At 38.1% G+C, this 20702-nt stretch overlaps 1 protein-coding gene across 7 annotated transcripts in view; it reads left to right on the forward strand.

The window, feature by feature from the left end:
• The window catches only part of TBC1D1 (TBC1 domain family member 1), a 114110-nt gene that overhangs the window by 71493 nt on the left and 21915 nt on the right, over positions 1 to 20702 (forward strand). For 2 of the 7 annotated variants that reach the window (XM_030492198.1, XM_030492204.1), the window contains 5 exons: positions 1387 to 1676; positions 3416 to 3544; positions 5843 to 5959; positions 7111 to 7250; positions 17158 to 17343. In XM_030492198.1, coding sequence (XP_030348058.1) covers positions 1387 to 1676; positions 3416 to 3544; positions 5843 to 5959; positions 7111 to 7250; positions 17158 to 17343 — 862 coding nt within the window. The remainder of the gene's footprint in view (positions 1 to 1386; positions 1677 to 3415; positions 3545 to 5842; positions 5960 to 7110; positions 7251 to 17157; positions 17344 to 20702) is intronic. The other 5 variants (XM_030492199.1, XM_030492200.1, XM_030492201.1 and 2 more) reach the window with 5 other exon arrangements.

The raw sequence follows: 20702 nt of genomic DNA on the forward strand, positions 1-20702 counted from the left end.
AAGCGCAACACGTCTGAGAGCCAAATAATCACCATTGTGACGAGTAGTAACAATGAATGCTTATCACAAATATGATTAAACACACTCTGGTCAGATCTGTCGTTATCTCAACCTTTCGTGCCCCACGTTGGGCGCCAAAAAGAACTGTCGTGGTTTGAGCCCAGCCGGTAACTCAGAACCACACAGCCGCTCGCTCACTCCCCGCCCCCCCCCCTTCTTCCTCCCCCCGCTCCCGGAGGGATGGGGAGGAGAATGGGAAGAATGTAACTCCCACGGGTTGAGATAAGAGCAGTCCCGCAACTAAGGTATAACACAGAACCAGTACTGCTACCACCAATGATAATAACGATTAGTGAAATAACAAGGGGAGAGGATACAATTGCTCACCACCCGCCGACCGATACCCAGCCCGACCCGAGCAGTGATCTGGGCCTTCCGGGTAACTCCCCCCGGTTTATATACTGGGCATGACGTGCTGTGGTATGGAATACCCCTTTGGCTAGTTTGGGTCAGGTGTCCTGTCTCTGCTTCCTCCCGGCTTCCCCTCCTCCCTGGCAAAGCATGAGACTGAGAAAGTCCTTGTTTGGAATAAACATTACTTAGCAACAACTAAAAACATCGGTGTTATCAGCGTTGTTCCCAGGCTGAAAGTTAAAAAACACAGCACTGCACCAGCTACTAAGCAGGAGAAAAATGACTGCTATAGCTGAACCCAGGACAAATGGTTAGAAAGCTTTTAGTCTGAATAAAACAATATAAACAAGCAGCATAGAAGAAGCAAGTCTTCTTCCATGGAGGCATCCTAGTACTCTGCAGTTTTGGATACAGCTATTGATTTTTCTCTAGTGCCTAGTCACCTATGGACTCCTGACTTTGGGTAATCAAGAATCTGTTCTTTCTGCTTGTGTTTTTGAAAGAATGGCCAGCTCTGCAAGGAACACATGAGGTAGAGAATGAAGAAAAACGCATGGATTTGGAATGAAACAGGCATCTAGTCATAGGAATATTATATTCTTAGATGGGGTGCAATCTATATAGTACTCTGAAATATCACCCTTTTCATTGCTGTCACTGTTACCCAAAACTGACTCTTCTATACTGTTCTGACCCCATTTCTTCTGAGTTGCATTCAACATACCATAAAATACAATTAGTCTCAAAATTACTTTTCCTCTGTAAAATGGAGACTGTGATTTGTTGACCTAAATAATTAATAACAAAGATATAAAACATCAAAGATTCTTTCTTTAGGCTATCATGATAAAAATGTGCAAGATTAAAGCAGATCTCTGGGATGTGAATAATGAGACATGAGATTATGAGACTGCAACCTCAAAGACTGATAGCCCTTGATAAGATTGATAACCTTATTTCTTCCACTGCTAGGAAGCACCATTGTGTGAAAAGGAGAAAGACAGACTTCCTGCGCTTCCTACAGAAAACGCTGTCAAGACCAGTGGATCAGTGGGTGATCTCTCCAGCGATGCAGATGATTCTCCAGTTGAGCAGTCTGTTACGTTACCTCAACAAAGCTTTCGGAGGCGAGCAAACACACTGAGTCATTTGCCAACAGAAAGCCAGGAATCTCTGGTACCTGTTGAAACATCGCCATCTGTTCCCCAGAGGAAACTTATGAGGTATCACTCAGTGAGCACAGAGACTCCTCACAAAAGAAAGTAAGACTTACTAAAAGCAGGCTATGATTTTGTTTGTTGAGGACATATTTTGGGATGATAATTGCATACCAGGTATGTCCTCGTAATGGATAAGAAACGTATCACAGCAGTGTCACTCACTGGAGGTTTGTAGGTATTCTGTTTAAAAACACTTTTAGCCCTGTGTACTCCACAGGGGAGAGAAAACATGAGATGTTGTAGTTCCACAGTATAAGTGTAAGCACAACAAAGGATTGCCTCTATGGGGTTTTGTTATATTTTTTCAAGCAATATTCCTTAATGTTGCTTGTTTTGATCTGCAAGCAGTATAAAGAAATGGTACTTCTTATTGTCTATAGAGAAAATTCCAGTAGCATTTGTGATCCTGAAAATCTTACTAGTTGGTGAATTCATGTGTGACTTCAAAATAACACAAGAACTGACATAAATTGTCTAGTTCTTGATAGAGGTGAGGCTCCTGTCTAACTTTTCAATAAGCCTATGCAGATTTTACTCATAAAAACAAGCTACTGCTTGCCTTCGTGCTAATATTCTTCAAGCTGTCCTCTTTCAAAAGCCTGCCTCCACATCTCTAAAGCCTCCTCTTAACTTTATGGCAGTTTTCTTCCTTCCCTCTCTCTGGCTTTTCCTAATTACAATGGAAACACTCTATCTGTAGGCTTCTGTTTTGCTGCCAAACTGCTCGTTTACACAAGTTAGTAGGAAATCTGTAAGTGTTCCAGCTCATTTTTATCCTGCAGGAGGCAGGGCAGTAAAAGAACATGCCTGCAATAGGTGATGACAGTGGAAAAAATGAGAATTATAGTATTTGAAATGAAACATGACCTGGGTTGCCTTTTTGTCCCTTCTTTGAACCTTTTTAATTCTAAAATACTAGAATGTTTTTGTAGTGCAGTTTAAGACTTGTGGTGTTTGTTGAGAGTTGCCCCGATGTTTGTAGCTGCTTGTTCAATCAGTTCTTATTGTACTGTAGGAATGCAGCTAGAAATTAAGTACATTTTGAATTTCCTTGGTTATTTTTATGTGGGTTTGATCATGTAATTTTTAGTAACATGTGAGTGTGCCTACTCCCTCACATAGCTCAAAGCAAAAAGAAATCACCACTGCTTCCCTTTTGTAGCAAATGTATAAAACCAGGGGAAATGGAAAAGTTGAAGAAACGTATACTCAACGTTCTCAAAAATCACTGGAATTACAGACTTTTAACAAGTCTTATACATTTTATAAGTGTTTTTGAACAGCTTACTTCAATTCTTAAATTGCTTCCAAAGTGTAAGTAAATTCAGTTCTTCATGTAGCATTTAACTTCTCATCCATTAAAACTCTTGATCATATGCCTGGCTTTATCATAGAATAGAAACCAAGGGGAAGTGCGTATGAGGGAGAAGAAAGGGGTGTGTCAGTGACAGTTTTTGGGAGTTTAAATACGGTCATATGCTGAAATGCCTTGCTGAAGCCTGTAAGTGTGTATTTGGGTCTTTGCTGATTGGGTTAAAGTGTTCAGCCTCTTACAGTTACTGCATTAACTGTGAAAAACATAGGAACTGGCTCATTTGTATATGCCAGGTCTTTTTCAAAGATTAGTGATTTCCCTTTTTTTTTCCTTTTTTTTTTTCCTGTCTTCCCCTTCCCCCCTTTTCGTCTCTTTCTTTGTTTTGTTCTTTGTGCTACCTCAACTTCATCACTCTGGTTGGAATCCCACTATATGGTTTGAACGCATCTGTTGGTGAATCTAAAAGTTCTTCTGGTCAACTTGCGCGTTCTCCTACTCTAGCTCGTCTTAATCCTTCGGCCTCTTCGCCCAACTTCTTTAAATATCTAAGGCATAATTCAAGCGGAGAACAAAGTGGGCATTTTGCACAAAAGAGGTGAGCTAGCTAGCATAGTTTGGGGTAGTGTTTGTTTTACCATGTCATAAATATGAAGCTATAGCATAAATAATTTAATACAGACCAAAGGTTGTAGATTTTTATGGGACAGGGGACTCTTAACTGCTCCACTACGGAATTTAGAGCTACTACTTATAAAACTTTTTTGTTTAATAAATAAAATTCTTTCTGACACATGGACACATGACTTGCTTTGGAACAACTGGCTCTAAAGAAACTTGTTGTTATGCAGCAGACAGCAGCACTACTTAAATTGTGCGAGGAATAAGTTGCCAAGAACCTGTGATCCAGCTCACTCTGTCCCTCCTGAATCATTCAGTTCTGTTCTGCTTTGTTCGTGGTAACACACAAACATATTTTACTACTCTTTTGTGCCTGACATTAAGGGCAAATTGGCTAAGTTAACTAAATGGGGCAAGAAATAGGATTGTGGAGAGCTGATAACAAGAAAAACCCAAACAACCCACAACCAACCAAAAACCACAAACAGAAAAACACTCCACCAAAACCCAAGAATAAACAATCAATCAAAAAACCCCAACCCACCACCAGCTTAGGTATTTGTTTTGTTTACTTAGAGCAATATCAAATTATGCTTTTCTGTGCCTCCTTTCTTTGAAATTGTTTACATATAGAGAATGTTGAGGAAAGGATATTAACCCATCATTTCCCTGAAAACCTGAAACAAGTAGCTCCCTAAAAATCTTAATCATGAAACTCCTTCTTAACCCCTTGAGCTAGAACTGCTTATTTTAGCTCAAAAGGCTGATGAGACGAAACGTCCTTGGAAGTGCTGTTAACAGTCATTGACCATTGGCAGGCAATTTTTATTGCTGTTGCTGTTTATTGTTTGGTTTTGTTCTCTCAGGTGAAGGATTCCTGTTGCCCCAAGGTGTTGATTCTTCTGACCCTGAGAAAACACTTAACTGAGAACCTTGTTTCACCTGTTCAGTTGTATTCGTGAACTAGCATCTCTTTAATTTAGCTTCACCTCAAAGTATGGTGTAGGAAATGAGTTTACTCTTCATTTTAATAAGACTTACTTGAATCCTGAAGGTTGAACTCTCAAAAGTAGATTTTTCCAAGTAGATTTGGTAATGATTCTGCATGCAGAGTAGCAACTTCTTGCCTTTCCCTGTCATTTAAGGGTATCGAACCTCTAAGCAACAGGACTGAAAATAGAAATTGATAGGGGTATCAAATGGGTTAATGAGTTTAAATCAATAAAGTCAAACTACCCAAGTTGATCGTATTCTGTAAATGGAATTACCATGTAATGGTGATTGATTTACAATATGATTTAAAGTAAAACCTGTTTGCAGGGCACACTGTGCTACAACCTTATCATCTTCATGCTCAGTACCAGCTTTTAAAGAACAGCTTGACTTCATACTAATGCTTATCTTAGGGTATCCCCCACCCTTCTCACATCTTCAGTAGACAGTGCTAAATGCCATCCAGATATATAATTTATGGTCTATCAGAAGCAGTTCATTCTTAAACTTAGTTTTTCAGGAGTAAATTCTCCTACTCACGTATTTTTGTGTACTCTTCTGAGAAATGGTCTTGTAGTATCATTAGGCAAATAATTTTATATCTTTTAATTCTATGCAAAACCTGTTCATTATCTGAGTTGTTCTGACTTCCTTCTATTGGCATTCTTCTGAGTATGTTGTGGGCTTGTTATTTTAAAAGAAAGAAAAATTATGTTGGCCAGAAGACTGCTGATGAAATTTGATTAGTGCTCCTATCTGTTGTGTAAATACAGACACAGTCCTAAATGATCAGTCAGAAGGCTCAGCTTTTAACTTAAAAATTCCAAGCTTATCTGTTAATGCTTCACAAAATGTTTTTTGCCAAAGTCTTAGTTTTCATTTGCCACTACAATGATAATCAGTGTCAGCTTTTCCTAACCTTTCCCCCTAAACTTAGTCATTGAAACTGGTATTTAAGTAAACGTGCAATGATAAAGTTTGCATCAGTTCTTATTAGATTAAAGAAATTTACTTGAAACGTACACTAAAAATCTTGGGATATAGCAAAGAATAACAACTTTACTGGAAGTACATGTATTTATATTGGAACATTTTAGTTTGCCCAAACAAATATGTATTTCAAAGTAGCACTTTGTTAGCAGTCTCAGTTTTGACTTTGGTTTCCTTGATATTCAGGCCTTCAGGATTAAGCTGCTTTTTGTTTGAAACTTAGCAGTATGTATTATTCTGTGGATTTTTACTTCTTTGTTCTAAACTATACTTTTCCCAACTGCACTCTCAGCATCTCCTACCGTACTGCCTTAAGGAAAAAGCTTCATTCTTCTTCTTCTGTGCCAAATTTCTTAAAATTTCTGGCTCCTGTAGATGAAAATAACACCTCTGACTTTAGGAGCACAAGGTAGGGTTCTCTCTTAAAGCCTGCAGGTAAAACTGTATTTTCAAAAGTTTCTTTCAACTATTTCAAATGCTTCTTGCGCTTGCAAAATCTGATTTGTGCAACAGTTCACTTGCATGTATTCTGCATGTGATTGCTGTCAAAAGGATGAAGCTATACCAGACTCTTTTCCCGTTACAATTGCAGAACTTAGCCATTTTGATGTTGTAATGATCATGCAACTTTCACCTATGCGCTTCTGTGATTATTCCTGCCAATGGATTGTATTAGCAGTTTTCAGTTAGGAGAATATACATGGCTCATCCTAAGTAATGTCAGTATCCTAAAATTGGAAGGAGAGGATGGCCTCTAAAATGCTCCTGCCAGTTTCTGCCAGAGCTATTTGAAGCTCATTTATCCCTTTCAGCTTCAACAGAGAGTCATCCAACCATTTAGCCAATGGCTTATTCCAAAGCATATTCCATTTATGCTTCCATAAAGCAATAAATAGTTTAAAGATGTAATGGCCGAAAGTCATTAGTGGGATTTTTAATAGGAAAACAGCATTGCTGTTCACTATTTCATTTAATATTCTGAATAAAAAGCTTTGTACGTAGTTTATGAATTACATTAGAGGAGTAACCTCCAAGGTTCCTGAACACTATTCCCAAGTTTGTTGCCTATTTCAAATGGTGGCTTGTGAACACAAAAGTTAAAATTTTGCTCTGAGTCTCTGTTGTGGATGAATATATTACATACTCAGTTCACAGAAGGTTGCAGGTTTAGTTGATGTTGAATATGAATAATTACTGGATTTTCTTCATGGCATTTAAATAGAATGGTAAAAATACATTATGGTGTATGTGTCTTTAATGCATTGTGTTTCATACACTGCTGTGAAGAAAGCTGAGAATTGATTAAAATTGGAGAAAGCAGATTGCACAGAGCTGCCAGCCCCTTTTGGTGAACCTGCGTGATGTTTGCAGCCTTGTACAAGCCTGCTGCCACAAAGCAAGCTTCACCTACCTAACACTAAGAGCTTGACCCAGCACGTGCACAGCACACTGCACTCTTTAGTTGATGGTCACTGTTGTTATATTCACTGAAGACTGTGTCACTGTTGCTAGCAGATTCAGGCAAGCTAGTCACAAGTCATTCTGTGTTCGCAATTTTAGCGACTACGAATCCAAACATAGCCAGCAGGCCATTGGTGAGGACAGCCCTGTAAGGACTCGACGGCATTCATGGAGGCAACAGATATTCCTGCGAGTGGCAACCCCTCAGAAAGCATGTGATTCTCCCAGCCGATATGATGGTAAAGTCTGTGTTTATTTGCTTCCATGAATGTTGTTAGTGGATGTAGTGTGGATCATTTTGTCTACTGAGTGGACAAATTTGCCTGGTACTCTGTTTGTACTGTCTTTGCACTTTCCCACCTACTCTTTGGTCAAGCCAAGGTCATTAGCTTGAGGTTTTTAGTTTTCAGCTTTACATGTAACATAGTTCCAAAGTTGTGTCAAATTAACTAACTAGAGAAGCAATTATTTTTGTTTATACTATTTTAATGAGTTAAGGGAAACAAAGCATCACCAAGTATTGATCTGAAGAAAAGGTGAGGCTTCTATTTCATCTTTCCATGCTGAAATATAGAACTATGGACTAGAAAAATCCAGGGCTAGCAGAAGGAATTTAATTTCTTTTATGACCTCAGTCAAGTTCTGTAGTGTGTACTTCATACCAGACTGAATTTGACTACATGTATGCTGCTCCACTCTGTGACTTTTGCCACTTGAGCCATAGTTATCCACTGTTCTCATATTTATTTCCTAAAATTCTGTAAAGCTAAAGAACCAGACTAGAAAAAAATCACTGCACATGAGTGTGCAGGTGCATCATTTTATGCTTCTCACTTTATATAAGCCAGATACTACAGCACATGCTGAGGCCAAGAATGCCTCAGAGAAGCTTGTGTCTGTACATAATGGTCTCTGGCTCACTAAAGATCGAATTTCGCAGCTTGAGCTCTGCAAGCTCTACCTCCTTCTTGCATCTTAAAGAGAGACTTCGATTAACTGGACACAGCACATAACACAAGTGTTGTTACTGTATTGCTTGCAGTGTAATTTGACTGATGTTGGAGTAAGCTGTGTATGGGCATAGATGCCTCTTAAATTTAGTGTATTTCAAAATGAAGTGATCTCAAGAGCATGTTGTGTAAATATACATGTGAAATGCTCTCCTATACTGCAAGGCATATGAAGGATCAACCTCAGCCGTTCTGTGAAGCTACTGATTTTGCAGATTTGATGCATCTTTTTATGACTGGAAGTAGTCTTACTTGGTTTTGAAAGCCACAAAACTTTCCCATATTAAATAGGAAAAAAAACCCTAAATTGCCTATTAAAGCATTTCCTCTGAGACTTAATAGCTGCAAGATACAATCTTAACAGCCTACAGCTGGATAAGCAGAATAGTTGGAGAAACAAGCATGGCCAAAATGAAAACAGGACGTACTATTAATAGAAGGAGCAATTTAAAATATCTGGCCTTTTTCTTTACTGTTGTTTTCTTTTTCTGTTTTTGTTCAATGTACATATTTGATTTATGAACCCAGCGAGAAAACTCAGAGTTATTTTTTTTTATCTTATGTTTTACGTTACGTTATGTTAGTACTGGGTTTTTTCATTTGGGTTTTCATGCATTCCCTGGAACATTTCTGGCAATAAAGAATCCATGATACAGCCTCTGTAGCCTTTGAGAGAGCTGCTATAGGGATGATCTTACTTTGGACTTGCCACCACAGTTAACTTTGTAACCTCTGTAGTTCCAAAGTAAGTGTAACTATCATTCATCATGTTGTCCCTCTTTCTCTGGTACTCTCTTCAAGGAGAAGCAGCACATGCAGTAGAGTTTATTGATTTGATAAGTTCCCTGTACTTTAGCCTTTCTCTTCTTTTTAGCTTAATTTCCTTTGGAAACAGAAGTTAAGCAAACAGCTGATGTATCACCAAGAGATCGATTTTTGGCCCAATTGGACAGAGGGCAAAGAAGGTTTTCAAGATGACATGTTATGTCATGTTCTGCAAAAGTAAGCATAAAGAGAGGGAAACAAGGGAACATTATGAGTTTCCCTTTATAGACTGACTCCACTGACCAATTTCTCCATTCAAATGCAGTAGCCCATACACCTATCCAGGGTACTCTGCAGGAGAGCAGTGAGAAAAAAGGCTAGGGATTTTTAAAAGTCAGCCAACTAAGAGACATGAATCTCTGTGACTCAGAGATGATAAAAGTTTTTCAGGCTTAGTATAGGCCTAAATTATGTATTGCTTTGGCCACATATGGGCAGGCACTGTCAAGAAAATGATACAGCTCTGTGGCAGTAACTTGTTTGGTTTGTAATCAGTAAATATGCATGTGTAAGATGTCGCAAGAAACAGAGGCAACTTTTAACTTTATACACACAGGAAGAGCTAGGTCCCCGTATTTGTGATTTCATTTGTATAGGCAAGTGGTGAGCTGGATCTTAAAATGCATCGTGTTCATTGCCACTCTGTGTGGTCACAGCAGGATATGAAGGTGTGTTTTCTAAAAGTTTAGGTTTTTTTAAAAAGGAAAACCCAGACAAATGGTGATCTCTGGTGAACCTGAAGATGAGGCTGATCTCCAGTTTGGAGATCTAGAAAGGATTTTCTGCATAGGTGAAATGTTCTGTAGAGATTTTTATTGCTTTCCAGCTCGTAGCTGGATGTTTCCAGGGTTGAATTATGCTAGTTCTACTGTAGCAAGCTACAGTTCAAATGTCCAACCTAATCTCCTGCTGTTTGCCACTTCCAATGGAATGGTTGTGCTGCTGCAGATGGTGTGGAGCACTGGGGGGCAGCATTTCTCTCACCGCGACACCACCAGCTTCAGACACACTCAGTGTCTTGTCCTCTGATGTTTTTCTTTTTTATTTATTTGTGGGGGTGGAATGAGTGTTGTATCCTGCAAAGTGGAGAGATGGAAAAAGAGGAGAGCAGATCACTTACAAAATGGACCACACTTTTGTGTGTTACAATTCTATATTTCTTTTGAAGGGTTTTTTTTAATGTCTTTTTCTGAAGCTTTTTTTGCCTATTTTCTGTATATGAGTGCACAAAATTCACTCTGGCTCTCCCACTCACTGTCTTAAACATTCTAAATAATAAAAGTGTTTCTTCAGTTCTTTGATTTTTACCTTGATACCTGCCCACCCTACTTGCAGCCGGATCTTCATACCCCTGTAGAGTCTGTCTAACAAGATCCACATTTTGTGGCAATGCAAATAATTTAGAACATCCTAGTTCTCTGTCTTCGCTGGTTAAAAGAGAAAGGAACAACTTGGTGATCATTTTAAACCAGCTGAAGTATGAGCTTACTCAAAAAAGGAGATTAGTTTTCAATTGGATCAGTTTTCTAGTCCCACTCCTGGTATTACACAAGCACTGAGCAGGCACAGGGAGGCAGACAGGGACAGGTGCATGGAAGCTGAGGGTGGGGTGCTCTTACCCTGCTCAGAAGCAGGACACACTTAGATCAGTGCAGGGTGATCATGAAACTTCTCCTTGAGCTGCAGTGCAGCAGGATATTTGCATACTTTTATTCAGCATCTACAAATCTCTGTGCAGTGGGCTATTTTCACTACAATTTTCACATATTGACTGTTCAGAATTTGTCATAGTGGGAGAACTGTTTTGCAGATTGTCAGAAACTCCCAGCAGGGCAAAGTCAAGTACTAGATTTAAAGAGGGTGTGAATAGGTTCCTGAAGTAAGTGGTGGGAAAGTGATGGTGTTTGTCATGAGCTTTCTTGCTGCAGGATGTTGTTGGCAGTAGACAGCAAAATTTTTAAAACAGCAGTGTCAGTTTTAGAATGGATGATTTGTTTCAAACGTGGGCAGTGGGGTGGAGTTACATGTCGGGCAGTGAAAAATTGCAATTCAGAGAAATGAGATGCTTAGTATTGCTCAGCTGCACTCAGAAAATAGATTCAGGTGGGGAAATAAAAGAAAATAACTTTAGCCAGAACTACTACATAGTATTTTACAACTTGAGTTGCAGAAAAAAATTCTTTTAGAAAGTACAAGTATCTCTGTACAGGAAAAAGAACTTGATTTGTTCATTAAAATGAATTGGGTTTCAGTGTCTGGCAGACAGAGGTTCCAAACTGTTAAATTCTAAATGCTGCAGAGAAGTTTGGATTTGAAGGACTGTTATTCTTAAAACCAGTTGTAGTTAGCACTTACCTAACTTTGTGATGAGGGTTATATGTCTTCCATTATTTAGACAAAAGTATTTTTTAAATAATTTTGTATTAGTACTGCAAATACTGTGAACTGTTGCTGTAGCATTCTGTACTTAGAATGTTTATGTGGTGTAAGTTATGTGTGATGTGTCTTCCAATGCTGTTTTAGTGGTTCTTTTTTAGTAACAAAATTATTAATTAACTAATGACTGGTTCTGAAAATAACGTAGTAAAGCCAGTTGGTTAGAAGTGATTACTTAGTTCTGTCCTTCTCAGAGTGAATATACGCTCCGAATCTTGATTTGCAGCACAGAAGCTTGTCTATAAGCAGTAAGTACCATGTATAATGTGTGGTGGCTTCTGTGCCTATTGAAATATCCGGACATCAATTTCTCATCGCTTAATAATATTAGTAAGTGGAGGTAGTAATTACTTTTTAAGGAGCTCTTGGCTTTGAAAGAAAACTCAAACTCTAAAGAATCTCTCTGAGTTTATTGTAATCAACTGCATCGAAAAACACAATTTTTCAAGAGTTCCTCATTCAGCCATTATCTTAAGTTGTGTGTCAGACTAGAAGAACTTGTTGCTTCTTGTGGTACAATATCTGAAGCTTTCTGGCAACAGAAGGCTCCTGGTCATGTTACCACATCTGGTTATGAAATCAAATATTACAGACACCTCTGTAAAATAATAGGAATATTATATCCTTGATTATGGAAGTTTGCAGTTCCTCTTTAATTTTGTATCATGTATGAAAGAAGGTGTGGCACTACCTGAAGAGAGCTAAGGATGTTGTGATAGTCCCTTGGGCAGTTAAATCTTACATGACTGTGGAGATTCACTTGTTTGTTTGCTAAGTTGAATTTTGTAATGTTTAAAATGCAACAAAGAAAAATAGTGTAAAGCAGAAAACAAAATGCTTAATGGAATTCTTCCATCCACATTCTTTGCTTGAGTTCTTAACCCTGGAGAGCAGATGTGACTGATAAACACTGCATTTAGAGAGCCATCTGTAAACAACTCCATAGTGAGGATGGTGATAGCGCATTATATTTGAGCCTCCTCCTTATTAGCTTCCTATAAAAATAAAACAAGACCTTCTTTTCTACGTGAAGTGTTGCATTTTCTAGTCAAAGATGAATCTTGTTGTCTTGGTTTTGGTATTTGAGGTTAGTTAGACTAAGTGCTTCTGCAAGAATGTTTTTAAAATTTAGGTCTTTAGGTGGGTTTGTCACTTCTGTTGTTTTTTAGTTCGTGTGTGTGGTTTCTCTTTTTTTCTTGTTTTTGGAAAGCCTTGTTTAATACTGAGGTTGCTTGAATAGTGAATTACAAATGAAATTTTCTAAAAAATAAGGTTTAAGGCAACATTTTAATAAGTCACTGTTGCAATATCTTCCCATAGGTCTCAGCAAGTGCTCTATATTCATTGTAGCTGCTTCTGGAGTTAATGAAATTTCCTGTTCATATCACTACCAGTCAAATATTGTGTAATGAGTACTGCAGTCATTCACCAAGCTTTCTTTAGTGTGGTGGCTGGTAGTAATATACCGTGATACTTTCTTCATAATCTTTGTACTTTGTTTTGTGTGTTCTCTTTGCACGAGAGTTTTGTGTAATGCATATGTTGATCCTTTTGAAGTGTAGGTATAGTCTGCATTTTAGGATTGAAGCATTGCCACATGAAGCCAAAGAGCTGAGTATAAATGAATAGCTCTGTACAAATTCCACCTCAGTCCTTTGGCCTTGTCCTTTCTTGGGTAGCATAAATGGTGGGAGCATCAGAGCAGTGCATTTGAGGTATGTATGGATGCACTAATACATTTGTGCAACATCTCCGTCCGTTTCATGAGCAGTTTCATTTGCAGGTCATTATCTTGTGGAAGTTCTCACAAGCACAGGAAAGCTGGTGGCTTTTCCAGTGAAGTATGCTGTTTCTTGACGAATACTTACTTTGAACCCAGAGACATGTAGAAGTGCGTTGTGCAGAAGAGTAATTCTGAAGGGTAACTCAAGTATGAATTTCAAATGGAGAATAACCTGTGTGTTGATACAGTAATAGTTACTGAGGCAACTTGCCCAATCCTGAATCTTAAAGCGTAGAAGTGTGGTTCTGTGGCTTGCAGATGTACCATATATGAGGTAGAATTTTGTATGGAAGCTGCAGGAAAAGGAGCAACATGTTTGAAAGGAGTACAAGTCAAATGTGGAACAGGAGTCAATGAAAGTTGATGAGGTTGGCAGACGAACAGGGAAGCAGTCTTTCCATGTATGCTGAAGTGTTCGGGTCTTGCTGAAGTGTACTTACTAATCTCATAAAAGTTTTGAAAGCTGCACATTACTTGGATTTTAATGCATGGCAGTTTGATTCAGTGGAATGTGAACTCCTGGTTATGTTCAGTTGAATGGCTCTACTATTTATCTTTGCTTTCTCTGCTACCCTCCAGATCATTTGTGCATAATAATGAAATACTCAGTTTCTTGTTACAGTATTTCTCCTCTTGTCTGGATCTGGACGCTGGATGGCATGTCTGTCGATCACTTTGTTGTATACCCATGGAACATGGGTTTGTGTCTGGATTTTGACTTTGCTTTGAGGGATTACCTACACATTCCACCTCCCCCCCCCTTTACCAGCCAAGCAGCTGATGCAACTCTGCAAACTTCAGACAGGTCACCTGAGCAGTTAAACAGGTTCATTTTGGTTTCTATACATTCTGCCACATGCCAGCATGGAGATGGGAGGGAAGGAAGGTTGTAAATGTGTTGCGCTTTATCAAAGTAGACTTTAGACTTTCTGTTAAATATCCACAAGTGATAAGAATAAGGAAAGAAAAGATAGAAAACAAGCTGCTATTTGGAAGGCAAGATCAAGTCTAGGACTCTTCTACAGAGGAATTAGAGGTAGGGTTGATAATCATAATTGTTCAGCCTATATAATTTTGTAATTTTTCTGCTTTCTTTTATAGCCTTAAGCATTGTGAGTTAAATTTCTTTTAGTGAATACTACTCATATCAGGTTAGTCAGTAATGGACAAGAAATTTTCAGCCTAAGTGGAAGCAGGACCATGGTCTTGAGTAATTAATGCGTTGCAGTGGTTCAGGTGTTGCCACAGTCAGTGGAAGACGGTAAGTGAGTAATATCTCTGTTAAATTAGAAGGTGATCTTTTGTTAAGTTGATATGTGAAGAGCAATCCACGAAATTTGCACTGGGAAAGTAGAATTTATACATTAAAAACAGGAAGATTCTAGGAATGCAATGCATTTAATCCATTTCCATGCATCTGTTTTGCCAGCCTGTTGGGTTTGTTTGGGGTTTTTTTGTTTTGTTTTGTTTTGGGTTTTTTTGCTAGTAGCTAACACTAAACCGTCTCTGTATATAGGTTAATATTTTCTAACACATATGCGTATATATACATACATCAAACCAGAATACATATCTGACTCTAAAAGAGATCCATAAACCACTGAGGCAATGTTTAGGCTGAGAAGAGATTTGTTTCCACCAAGATGTATGTGCGTTCTATATTGGATGCTATGAGAAGGTAACAAGAAGTGAATAGACTTAGAGATAGCGTACAGTAGATAAAGTGATCCAAATAGGAACACCCTTTACTTTTTGCTTTGATGTTTGGTGACCATTTTCATTAATTTCTCTTTCTTATGGCAATGTTATTTTGTGCATGTAATGCAGCCTTACAGGAAACAACCAATTTCCTTTGACGATGGTCTTTTTATTTTTTTAAATTTATTATTTTATTCAAGCAAATGAAGCTGGTTCTAAGAGCATTTTCCTTACAATGTTATTTAATATTCACTAAGGAAAATTGGGATGAAAGCAACTATATGTAGTCATTCTACATAAAAATGTATAGAACATTGTTGACAGTACAGTAGGTGCATCAAAAACAATAAATCAGAATAATTTTCCTTTCATTGTCAACACAAGTTGAGAATTATCAAGTGTGTATTCCTTCTTTACTTGATGACATTTACCTAAACCTCTTTTATAATTGTAGATCTTGGCTCACAGAAGTCTTTCCATTTACCTGTAAAGAAAAAGGAAAATAAATTAATGCTTCCCAGTTTCTTTTAAGGGATATAATACAGTTTCTTCATTGTATGGATATTTCTCATAACCAGCTGTATTTTTGAACACATTTGTCAGTGTTTCCTACTCTTTGCAGCAAATGGTGATTGCCATTAAAGTGTCAAATATTTGTCCTTGGCCTAATTCTCATTCCTGTCAAGTTTGCTGTTCTCTGAAATGCTCTAACTATCCAAAGTGTGGGTATCTGCACTTGTATCCAGAGTCCAAGTTTGTAAAGGTTTAATTTGTTTTGCTAGCTGAAAATGTTGCATTTATTTTTATATGTATATTTTAGCTCTTGAATTTAACTGTGGTAATAAGCAAATAAGTGTTGTATAAGGAAACAGGTGGTATTTGGACCCACCCTATTTATCTCTGACTCCTTGAGAGGAAAAGATTGACAGTGGCAAAACTGAGAAAAGCAGAAGCCAACAGCTGTGAACGTTTCCATTCTTATTTAGTCATCTGAGCTCAGTTGTGCGAGTGCCTTTGAAGAAACAAGAAAAGAATAGCTGCATATGTACTATGTGAGTTAATATATAGCGTAGCATTCTGAGCAGAATTTGCCAAGGGGTGAAAACCTTCCTATTTTGTTAGTTTGTAGAAATGAGAAAATGTGTGTGTGTTTAATTCAAAATCTATATCACTGCTAGGCAGTGGACCACTGAGCTACCATCAGAATAGTTGCTTCGGGAATGCCCCGTCTCCAGGAGCTATTTGAAGTTGCATGCACAGTTGTACTTGTCCTTAACTGGAGAGTCTGGGGAATGGTTTTTGTTGCATTGATTTTAAAGCATTTTCTTGCATGGATAACTGGTCAGCTTGTCGTTGGGAAGACGTTTCACAGCCATTCTGTTGGGCTGAAGGAGAAGTGCTGTTGTGGTGGCTTTCCATTGGGATTTGGTAGGAAAAGATGGGTGGGTTTGACCGTTCATTTTGAAGGTGGTGAATCGAGTAATTTTTCTTCTAGATACAGGTTACATCAAAGATTACTGAGCCTTCAGAGGAGCTTTATAAACCAGTAAAATTAAGTGGTACTACAACAGGCGTTAAGAACACAAAGGATAAGAACTTAGGCTTCTTGTTGAGAACTTGATTAAAAACAATATTGTTTGCCCTTTCCCTAAAAAAAAAAAAAAAAATTTTTTCAATTTGCCTGAAATTTACTTAATGTTTACTTTCTTTTGTAGTGTTTTCAGTCTTAGAATTACCCTACATGCCTGATAAAAAGATATATTTTGTGGTAGACCATCTGAAGCCAAAAGAAAAAGTGCAGAAGGTTATGATATGGTTAAATATTAGAAGTGAGAGCAAACATGTCTTAGGTGCCTGTCTCCCTTTCTGCATGTTTGCTTTAAGAACTGTTAATCATCCCAGTGTATGGCCTTAGGTGGTGGTGTGTTTGTGCAGCTAAGGGTGTGTGTTTTCTTTGTTAAACAGTTCAGAAATGATTCTTTAAATTATGTGGGTGCTATATTTGATTTGATCTGCTATTTGAATCATGCCATATTTCAGCTGTGGGTTTTATTTTTGCAATTTCTCAAACTTGCCTTTTCCATTTAGTTCTGTCCTTGTAAAGCTGTAATTACCAAGCCATGGTCTTGGTGTATGGTACAATGTTTTTATCAGGTTCTAGAAAAAAAATGTTCCAGGCTTTGGCCAATATGATTCTTACCTAGAAGCTTCTTCTAAATCTTCTTGAAACTATCATTTGGTAAACCTTGCTTAGTCTTGCTATCTCTTAGATATGTATGTATATATATGTGTATATAAGCAGATACATACATATACATGTGTATATATATTCAGTCTTTCAGAATGACTAATCATGAAATCTAAGTAGTTCACAACAGTTTTTCTCCTTTAAAGATTACTCTGAACTGGGAGAACTTCCACCCAGATCCCCATTGGAACCAGTGTGTGAAGATGGCCCTTTCGGGCCAGTGAAAGAAGAAAGGAAACGGACACCCCGTGAGCTTCGCGAGTTGTGGAAGAAAGCTATTATTCAGCAGATACTGCTTCTTAGAATGGAGAAAGAAAACCAGAAGTTACAAGGTTGGTGCACCCTAATGCAATAGAGGTTAACCTTTTGGTTTGCTCTGAGGCCTTGGCAGTGGATTGGACCACACCTTAATGAAATGTTTTAGGAACGTACAGGTAAATCAGTTTAGCAGCATCTCCCTCAGCTCTCATTAGTGTAGGTGACAATTTACACTCATTTTTTCATCACTTCACCTTATTATTTGTTTACTTGATCTTAATTGGTACTCTTAGTTTACCACAACTGAGGTTTTTTACGCTGGTGTCAGGAAGCTCTGACAAGGAATTCAGCACAATCAATATCATGAATTCTGCATTTACATCCATAGATCATTGGCTAAGTATGGTTCATTGCACTGTTCTGTTTAGCTGGTCTTGAAGTTCTCAAGGAGCTGGTTGTGGGCTTGAAACTATGGGTGCCTGCTGTAGTATACGCACTGTGCAAGCAAGGTTTGCATGGAGTAGTAATGATTTAAATCAGTCATAAGGATGATGAGAAGGAGCTTGAGAAACAGTAACTTGCAGTTTTTCTTAACACAAATCTGTTGTGGCAATTTTTACACATAAAATGTAGCTGATCAAGAATACACATTTTATTGTGGCAGCTGCATACAGAATCACAAGTGGTTGCCCTGGAGAGCTGCTCCTTTGAGGATATGAATGATGGGGACAGAAATGTTTATCTGGCTGATTTTAGATGTTCAGGAAGGAAGTAAGCACCTGGATCCTCAAGGGGGTGGAGGTACCTGGCCTGAAAATGGCAATTCTTCTTTGCCTTTGTGAAAACTTGAGGAAGGATTGTCTTCCAGGAAGAATAACTATGCAGACAAAGGGCCCAGCCATGTGAAAATATCAGTATACCAAACGTGAAATCCTTCTTTCAACTTGGGCTAAGACTCCCAGCTGGAAGGAGGAACACCTCTCTCAAACATTGGATATGGCCTCCCAGAACACTTAGCCCATTTGTAAGCTCCTGGTAGTGTAGCTCTTCTATTTCAACCCTGATATCTGAACATCTGATACCTGAATTTCCTGAGAACCCCACAGGTGACAGGCATTTTCCCAGCAAATGCTGGACCTGCTAATCCAGTAAAATAAAGTATGGCAATGGATACCAAATACACAGTGCCCTTGGCTAAGGGGCCATCTGGAGATAGAGGTTCCGAGAGCAATGATTTGTACAATCACTTCAGCTTAGAGCTGTGAAGAAATTTTTCCTAATATCCAATCTAATCTTGTTTTAGCTAGTGGGAGAAGAGAACAAGCTAACTCTTTGCAACTCTCAGAATTTGATATTCTAAAAACCATTTAATTGCAGATACAGATCTCAGAACAAGATGAGCTTAGTGTGTTGGCTGGTTTGGTGTCATCATGGACCATGTAAATTTCATGTGTGATTTTTAACTGCTTAGTTAATTTGTATCAACAAGTTGAATAAACAAACAATGTAGAGTTAAACTAACAAAAGATAACATCCTTTTAACATGGATTGTGTCAAGACTGTAGTGCATAGGAGTGTGATTTGGGGGAGTTCATACCATGGAATCATCAAAAATATCAGTAGGCTTATGATGTATAGCAGGATGGCTTCAAAATGAGAGTATCCTGTTAGCATTGCAGTAATGCATCATCACAGTGAAGTACTGTGGATATGTAATGGCAAATTAATTAAAATTCAGTCACTTCATAATACACTATTTCAGAAGCATGGTTCCAAATCATGTTATTTGTAATTTGCTCAATGGGTGTTACTGAGGAGAAGCATTTTTTAATTCTTAATACTTAATACTATAATACTTAATGCTTAATACTATAGAACCTTTTCAGTCTTTTGTTTCTTTTGAACCTGTGCTCTGCTCATTTTTGCAAATAGAGACCTGCTGACCATATTCCAGGACTGGAATTAGGTGTGTTGAGTCCTCAGCCACATTACAGCCCAGTTAAAAATCTGAAATACCCATTTGGTTAAATTGTCCATAGACTTCCCACAGTCTATGACACTCCTTAGCACTCTCTTCATAGCAATGTCTCTGTTTCCCTATAGTATTTTCTATCAGCATTTCATGCCTTTTAGGAATAGGTGTCTGACATCTTTCCATCTCGTCTACACTGCTCCTTTTTTTCTTCCATCTGAGCTGAAAGACCTCTTCTGCTTTTTCAAGGCTTGTGATCTGCACAAATTCATCCACTGTCCCAAAAGGTGCTTTATTATTTGGTTTACATGAATGCCGTTAATAAACACTTTTTTTTCCAGGTACATTCTAGTACCAAAAGGCTCCCCCAGAAAAAAAATTAAAAGCTTTGCCAAGAGTCCCTTTGAAATCCTCACTCCACTTCTAAAATTTGGAATTAACACTCAGCTACAGCGTTAATTTTTATTTTTGCCACGATTCTTCGATGCTTTCCCAGCTAGTGCCTTTTTTTTTTTTTTTTTTTTTTTTTTTAAATCCCATATAGGTAACATGTGAAAATGCAGTGCAATATTCTTATGAATTGTAATCTGACAAAATCACCAACACTACACCAACAGTGCATCTCTGCTCCAGGAGCTCTGATCATCTAAAATGACTTATTTAAGACTGCGTTATGCATTGACCCTTCTTCTGATTTCTTCATTGGAGATTTTAAGAGACCCTCATGAATATATCGTGTTTATAGTCCTGTTTGTGTTCGAGGTTCTGAAATTTTCTGTGCTTGAACTTTCCTTTTTACGTAGTCTGTAAAAATGGATGTGTGAATCATCACCTTTAAAGTGGTGGGGTTTTTTTGTTTCGTTTTCTTTTTTTTTTACTTTGCCAGTACTACTATGGTGCTGCATAAGAAATAGATGACTCAGTTGTGTATTTTTATTTGATGTAGGTATTTCTGTACTGGATTTATTATTTTTTTTTAACAGCTGGGAAATTGAAAAATCCTGTTGGGAAAATCTTGCATTTCTTTCATTAGTCATCATCTCTCATGTTTCTTCAGATTTAAGACTTTACTAGCTGTAAGGAACTTGAATTAGCAGGTCAAACACAGTTAATATTGCATGTAACATCTTAACAAAAAAAAAAAACCCAAACAACAAAAAAACAAAATCCAAGAAACCCCAAAAAACAAAACCCACTCCACAATCACAAAAATTTAGGCATGTAATCTTTCAGAATTAATAGGTTTAATTTTAGGTGGATTACATAGAATCACAGAATGGTTTGGGTTGGAAAAGACCTAGTTCTAACCTAGTCCAACCCAGGGGCACCTTCCACTAGACCAGGTTGCTCAAGGCCCCATCCAGCCTGGCCTTGAACACTGCCAGGGATGGAGCAGCCACAGCTTCTCTGGGCAACCTGTGCCAGTGTCACCACCCTCACAGTGAAGAACTTCTTCCTTAT

The sequence above is a fragment of the Strigops habroptila genome, chromosome 7 (genome assembly GCF_004027225.2).
Source record: "Strigops habroptila isolate Jane chromosome 7, bStrHab1.2.pri, whole genome shotgun sequence".
NCBI lineage: Eukaryota > Metazoa > Chordata > Aves > Psittaciformes > Psittacidae > Strigops > Strigops habroptila.